The following is a 7,379-nucleotide window of genomic DNA, read 5'->3' on the forward strand; positions in this document are numbered from 1 at the left end:
AGACCATAAATGATTTATTTATACTCATCTCAATAAATGCAACCGACTGACTGACAGAAGAGAGAGAAAATGCTGGCCGTTAGATGATTGACATGTCAGGCGGGATATTCAATAAAGTGCGAACAGGCTGTCAAAAGGCGTCATACACGTCTTGTCAGTTGTCCCTTAATGTTCCTCTTTCCGCCACGTCATCAAAATCATCCAACTTGCAAAAATTCAAATTTCAAAAATATCTTGCAAAGATATTATCTCACAAACAATGTAATATTCACAAGACAAAAAGTTTCTTTCCATTAATAATTAAAAGACGGTTACAAAAATATGGAGAAACAATTACAAAGTCTTAAAGTCTAAACCTATTCTATGGGGTTAGAGGCTGGTATGTCCTCCGGAGCTTTCAGTGAAGTATCCTCAGACGAGGCATCCTCAGATTTCATCATCTAAATAGATCCTTAATTGTTGCACGCCATCATCGGCGGAGGCAAACTCCAGAAGCATATTTTGTAAGGAAAGACCAGGCTGTCATACTCCTTAATCCGCATATCATATTCTTGCTTCACATCAAGGCCGTGAAGCGGATGATTCTCAAAGGTATGACCAGATTGAGCATACTCCATTCCTTCATTAAAGCCTTTCACACGGCCGGCCTGAGAGGAAGTAGTCATTAAGTTGGCAAAGCAATCAGTAAGCTCAATGCTTCCCTTAATATGCCGGATGACCTGATAAAGGAAAAAAGTAATTTATTAGCATCACAAACATGAAGTGTATAATGAATAACATATGAGGGAGACTCACAGAATCAAGCCCCCGGGTGAGGAACCACTGTCGATCTCGCTCGGCACGCTCCGCCCCGCTCCAAAGCTCCTGCAACTCATCGACTATTCTTTGTTTGTCATTAGAAGCTTTAGAGGCACGAGCCTCCGCTTCCGCGCGAGATTGCAATAGAGAATCATAAGCAGCTTGCATTTCAGCAGCGCTTTTATCCTTAAGTTCAGATTGCTCTTTCTGCAGCTTCAGTTCTACCTCAAGCTCCTGGATCCGGCTGCCTTGGCGGGTTACCTGGCTTTCCAAAGCCGAATTCGCTTCAAGGGCCCCCGCCAGGTCATCCTTCTTGTTTTGGGTCTCAGCGTGAGCAGCCTCAAGCACAGAATTTTGTCTCTCGCAAGCCTCCATCCATTGACGGGCAGCAACGGCATTCGGTCCTGTTCACCGTTAAGAGCGATCTCTGCATCCGTCTGTTTCCACTTGGCTGTACTCGCTGCCAAGCGATGATCCTCAACCTCTTTTTTTGCAGTCTCGACAGCTCGAGAAGCTTCACCTAGTTTCCTGCCCATCGTACGCCATTCGCGTAAGATCTCCTGGCTACAGGCCGAAGTGTTGGCCAAGGAAAAAGATAAATCGGTGTGAAGATCGTGGCGGGAACGTTCGCGTTGGTACGCCATTTCTGCAGGCGGTACGTAGTGTTTAACGAAACTCATACACATATCGGGGTCGGAAAACCGAGACCCATTAACAATTTCCCAAGGCGGGACAAACAGATGGTAGTCCTCCCCTAGATTCGCCTCTCCGTAGTAACGTGAACTTGAAGCTTCAAGACGAACAGGGATCGAGGAGAACTGCTGAGGAGCACCGTGCGTCGAACCTCCTCCAACATCATGGACAGATGGTCCAAATTGGAAACTCCCTCCTGCACCCGTAGTCGAAGGTGAGGAAGTAGAAAAAAATTGTGGAGGAGATCGAGATGGGGATTCATGAATCCTGAAACCCTCTTCATTGACTTCTGTGTTATCATTCTGGGAACCAACAACATTCCCAGACTAAAAAAGATAGTCTAAGGGGTCGTTAGCTCCTGACTGAAGATTGGACCCCTCCACATTTGCTTCAGTGGGAGGGGTAGAAGGCTTGTCTTCCGTCTCCTTCTTTGGAGGAGGAGATGGCTGCTTCTCGAATGTTGGGGTTGGTGATGGTAATTTCTCTGACGTATCATCCCCAACAATAGATGGATCTGCACAAGAAAATCACGTTTAATCACGTATCAAAGCAGTAAAAATTATAAAATGAAACACGTACCAGTCACCGTCTTCATGCGTTCCACAAGGCTAGACTGCGGCTTCTTAGGACGACGAGTCCGCTGTTTCTTAGCTGATGGCTCGCCCTTAGGACCAGCAACACTCGTTCCCATGTCGCTTTCCTGAAAGGACGTAAAAGTCCTCTTTTGTGCTTGCTCTGCCAACAGGTGCGAGACAGATGAAATTTCAGAAGCATCATCAAAGCTTTCTTCCTCTTGGGTTGAGGAATCGTCACTCGACGATAGAATGACGATTACCCCATCAGAGGTAAGCACATTAAGAGGGGGGGGATTCAAAACACATGCACCTGTTTCAAAGTTAGCGTCTGAAACAAACGGTTCGGCACGCACCTTCACCGGAAACAGGAAGTTGCCCTTAGACTTTTCAAGAACGGGTTTGTCACCCGCGTCGCGAATGCTCTTTCGCGTGCAACCCCTATCGTCAAACAGAGCGTTAAACATGGGGTCCCGGACCTGTCGAGGAGACATAAAAGTCAATCATAAAGCTCCAAGCAAAGGATGAAAGAAAGAAGATAACTTACGATCATCCAAACCAATAAAAACAGGCTCCATATACGGAGATGGCCATAAACGGCTCATGCCTTCCCACACAAGGGCCTCCTCGGGTAGTGCCCGCATTGGTGTCGGCTCAAAAACGAGGATGCGGAACCACTCTTGACCCTCATGAGGGGCCGTGACAATCTCTGGAAGTGTTTCGGTGACAGGGCGTCGAACCATAGTTTTGGGCACTACGTCCTCAGATATCCAGAAAAATTTGTTACGCCAGTCCTTGGAGCCCTTCTCAACTTCATACCGATACTCCTGTCGGCTAACCCCTGACACGTAAACCAACCATCACGGTTGACAAGACGGTAGAACACAGGAAATCGGTCGACGCGGGGTAACATTCCGTGTGCAGTACATACAAATTCATAATGACGAATTCGCATGACGGAACGAGGATGCAACTGGGATAAATGGATCACGTATGCACTTAACACTTTCATAACGAACTTCGTCATAGGAAAACGAAAGTTCCCATAAACAAAAAAGTCAGAATACACAGCCATTTTGCCAGGCGGTGGCAGGCTGGCTATAGAACCAGGAGAGGGAAACTCTAGTCCCCACTCCGGTGGTATACCATAAGTATCAACCAGCTTCTGATAATCAGATTGATCCCATTGAACCTCCACCTCATCAATTTCAGACTGAATAGTCACCATCACAGTAAGATCTGATGAAATAATGAGCGGTTATAAGAAAAATTGAGTGGTTAAGTCGAAGATTCGGAAAGAAAAAGCAAGATGATAATCATAAATCAAAGGCGATAAAACTTCGAAATAAAGTTAACTTCCCCATACTCATCGCAATTAATGCGATGGGATATGAACAGTGGAGAGAGAAACAATCGCCTAATAGACAGTCGCCACGTTATGCGGGAAATTCGAAAAAGGGAAAAAGTTGTACAGTCGAGTACAGTGACAGCCGGCATACACGTCTTGTCATCTGCCCACGCGCCTGCGAGTGACCAACTTGTCCTTTTTCATGATTATCCACAGCAACCAAAAGATATTTCTTACCAACTTGCAGAATAAAAAACCCCCAAATACACATTAAGTCCAAAATTTCACCCGCATAAAGTACTTCACGCGGAAGAAACACTGGACTGGGAGACTTATAGAGGTATGGTACTGAAAAGACCCAAATACCCTTAAGTACTACCTGGGGGTCAGTTAAGGGCCCCTCATAAAGCGCCCGCGGGACATATGGATCACCCGCTTAACCATCTAAGGAAGAAACATCCTCATGACACATGTGGAAGCATCCTAGCATCCTCAGGAGTCATCTTCAAGACGGAATATTCGTCCGCATAAATGACCAAGAGGTAATGCCCCGGGACAGCTGTCAGTAACTAATTACCTTCTAGAAGATTTACCAAGATGCTTTCTTGGGTAATACGTGATCTCTCGCCCAATAAATAAAGGACATATGGCAAAGCCGTTATAACCGTGCACATGGTCAGGGTTGTCTATCACCCTGTCCCGTGAAGACACGTGTCCAGGTTGTTATACATGCACATGCAACGAATAACTGAACCTATCATTTAGAGACACGTGTCCAGGTGGTTACGAGAGCATCTTCTGAAAAGGATAGCTGGCCCAATCATCTTTCCACACCCTTCGGCTGTAAATACTCTCTCAACCTTCATGAGGTGGATATATATTCACTCCCACTATACTCTCACTATTTACTTAAGTACTTTATCTTCGTCGGAATTGTACTTATTCTCACGCCGGATGGTGGTTACGGGAAGACCCCCGCTCTTGCCCTTCCCGTAACGAGCTCACGGTGTCTGTTTTGCAGGTTCACGTCACTGGACTTTGGGAATTGGACTTGTATCGTACTGGTTGTTATCCGTATCCTACTGTGTGAACTCATTGGATCTATGACACGTCCAGGGGAGTAGATCCATGTTTCTTCACATAGTATTGTAGTTTTAATATCTAAAAACAACCGTTCTTTCTATCTCATTTGAAAACGTTGTATTTAGCAACAAAACTATATTTTATACAAGTAGGAATTATATTTTATATATATTTATACAAGTAGGAATTATATTTTATATATATTTATACAAGTAGGAATTATATTTTATACATATTTTTATATGACTAGAACGGCTAAACCGTGCCCAAAAAAATTACATGCCGATTTGACACGAGCCGAGCAGCCTAGCCTGAAACAGAAAAGTTGATTTATATAACTAGGTACTGACCCAAAAAATTTCCAACCCATGTGAAAAATTTCCGAGGTCCCTCATTGTGTATATTAATTTAATGATTGGAAATACGTCCACCGTACTATGTAGTAAGAGAAGACGTCTATGTATCCAAATACATTGACTAGGATAACAACTAGATCAAAACATATAGCACATCAACTTTAGTAATTGGGACCACGACTCAAAGGATGACGTTCATGAAGGGGTGGCAGTTGATGAGGCTCGTGAAATGTTTGCTTGGATCACTTAATTCTTTTGTCACATCTATAACATCAGTGCCATCAAACACATCATCATCTACCTAGTATTTTGACTCACCAGTCATCATCATGCATGATGATGATGCATCCATGATAGGGATGATAAGGTCATTCACAGTCTTGGATGATCTTTCAAGAAATAAACATTCGCATGAATTACATACTTCATAAATTTAATAAATTGGGATCGGATCGGATTTATATTTGATATCAAAAACTTTAAATTCGAATAATTCACATTAAAACTAAAAAAAAGTACAAGATAAGAAACATTTAATCTGGCATTTAATATTACGTCTATCGTTAATAGTCATTAAGCATTTGTAAAGCTCAAGTTAAAGGTACAATAACATCATTTTTATAAGAACGTAAAAGATGCATAAGTAATCTATAAAATGCTTTCTTATTTGGGAAGTACATGCGAATTTAAAAAATTTTAACTGAAAACCTAAGACCTTCATAGCAATCTTTGATCAAAGTTGGCACGATCGTTAACGATCATTCAGTTGTATCCACCAGGGCGACCCCTCACGTCTTCACAGCTACTGTCTGTGGATTCAACGCCGTGATTCATATCGGGGTCCTTGCTTGGTTTAGACGTTCCAGTCCCCGTTCCCGTCCCTGTCCCTGTCCCTGCACATGTTCCCGTACATGTGCCTGCCGCTGGATCTTTAAGCTTCTCACTACCTTCTTTGGCTGCCCCCAATACATTATCCATTGTTTGCTTCGCCTTCTCTCCCGCACATTCACATCCGCCCTGCAAAAACATCAGTTATTAATTATTAGTTAATTACTACATTTTTCATTCTTGATTCGTATCATTTATTGGTGCATTCTGTTAGGTTGTGAAGGCTTTGGGTCGGTTTAGAAGCACAAAAAGGGGGTGGTTTTATAATTGTTATAAGCCCATGTTTTATGTTTCTTGCAACCAAACAAAAGTTATTAACTCTAGTTTTAACTCTATTGCATGTAACTATTATCTTAGCATTTGATATGATAAGAGAGAGACACTACATAGGTTTTATACTGAAACCAATCCGCGTTATATTGTTATGTTCTTTTTATTTGCAGTCCTATGTGATATTCATTTGTGCGTGTGTTTGTTTGTTTCCGTTGCGTACCACTTTGATTCCTAACATCATTGCCGTAGCCTAGATCCCATACGGCCGGTCTGGACGGCTGTCTAGGGCCGCCTAAAATTTATTAAAAAAAAGAAGGTATATGTTTGAAAAGATTTACGTTTATATAAAGGACTAAAAGTTGTATAAGTAGGGGAGGCTCGGAGATGTGCGAGCCACACCATTGGCGGGGCACATAAGTTTCGGGAACACAAACTTTTTTATACGTATTACATTTTTTTTGTATATATTACATATATATGTATTTTAGCGTTAAAAGTAAGGTTATTTGCAATGGTTTATGAGATAATTACATGCTCAGAATGGTTTATGTTTATAATAAATCGGTCGATAAAAGTTTTATCCATGTACGTTAGCGAATAAAAAATTTTCGTTAAGGCCTACGGCCTTTTAGTTTTGGCTCGGCCTAGATATTTAAATTCTTGGAGACGGCCCCGTACATAAGACAGTTTTTCATACACATTTTGGGCAGACAAGCCTACCTAACATATTCATTGTATTGGTACCTCGGGAGGGCCGGAAACGGAGGAGAAGCAACCGCCTAAAGAGGCGTTACCAGAGCGAGTGGGTATAGTGGCTTGAAGGAGGGTATGCCGACGAATAGCACTAGCTATCATTGCTATTTTCTTTGAATGCATGATTTCGTCCAACACCTTGCAAATACAATGAAACGAAGGAGGGTAATCTGTTTATAGCACATGGGTGGGGTGGCATATCTGTCGACCGACTCATACTAGAATTTGGACACCTAGCCTCGGTCCATATGAGATGGATGGTGTGGCATATTTATCGATTAGTTGAGAGTTAAGTTTTGACATCACATCCCTCATTTTTCTTATATCCAATAGAAAAGAAAATATGTGCGTTCATTAATTTAGAAAGAGACCTTTTATCAATTTGTAAATGGGCTCGTTAATGTGCCATTATAAATTGGATTAATTTTATATATATTCCTACAAAACTTGTAAATCTATCTATCTCTTTTAATAAAAGCCTACCACTTTTGCCACTTGTCAATACCATAGCTCTCCTTATATTTTTTCAACCAATTTTCATATATGGTCCTTATCGTTTAAGTCATTTCAATATATGACATTAAAATTATAGATTTATTCCAACTAAATCGTTAC

General features: G+C 42.0%; 1 protein-coding gene across 1 annotated transcript; it reads right to left on the reverse strand.

Moving 5' to 3' along the window:
• Positions 1–5,494: 5,494 nt before the first annotated feature.
• LOC143611914 (uncharacterized) lies at positions 5,495–7,120 on the reverse strand. The gene is made up of 2 exons (XM_077086021.1): positions 6,756–7,120; positions 5,495–5,867 (listed from the first exon to the last, which is right to left on the reverse strand). The coding sequence occupies exons 1-2, from the start codon at positions 6,885–6,887 to the stop codon at positions 5,613–5,615; spliced, it is 387 nt and encodes a 128-aa protein (XP_076942136.1). The 5' UTR covers positions 6,888–7,120; the 3' UTR covers positions 5,495–5,612.
• Positions 7,121–7,379: the final 259 nt, after the last annotated feature.

Source organism: Bidens hawaiensis, unplaced genomic scaffold (genome assembly GCF_021521415.1).
Source record: "Bidens hawaiensis isolate Kalapana, Puna unplaced genomic scaffold, B.hawaiensis_p1.1 tig00032509_1, whole genome shotgun sequence".
Taxonomy (NCBI): Eukaryota; Viridiplantae; Streptophyta; class Magnoliopsida; order Asterales; family Asteraceae; genus Bidens; species Bidens hawaiensis.

What these genes read in the sequence shown, in the direction of transcription:
- LOC143611914 (XM_077086021.1), bottom strand. Translation starts at nt 6,887, where the DNA reads ATGCATTCAAAGAAAATAGCAATGATAGCTAGTGCTATTCGTCGGCAT. An exon ending in CCGTTTCCGGCCCTCCCGAG is followed by an intron (nt 5,868 to 6,755) that starts GTACCAATACAA and finishes ATGTTTTTGCAG; the next exon opens with GGCGGATGTGAATGTGCGGG.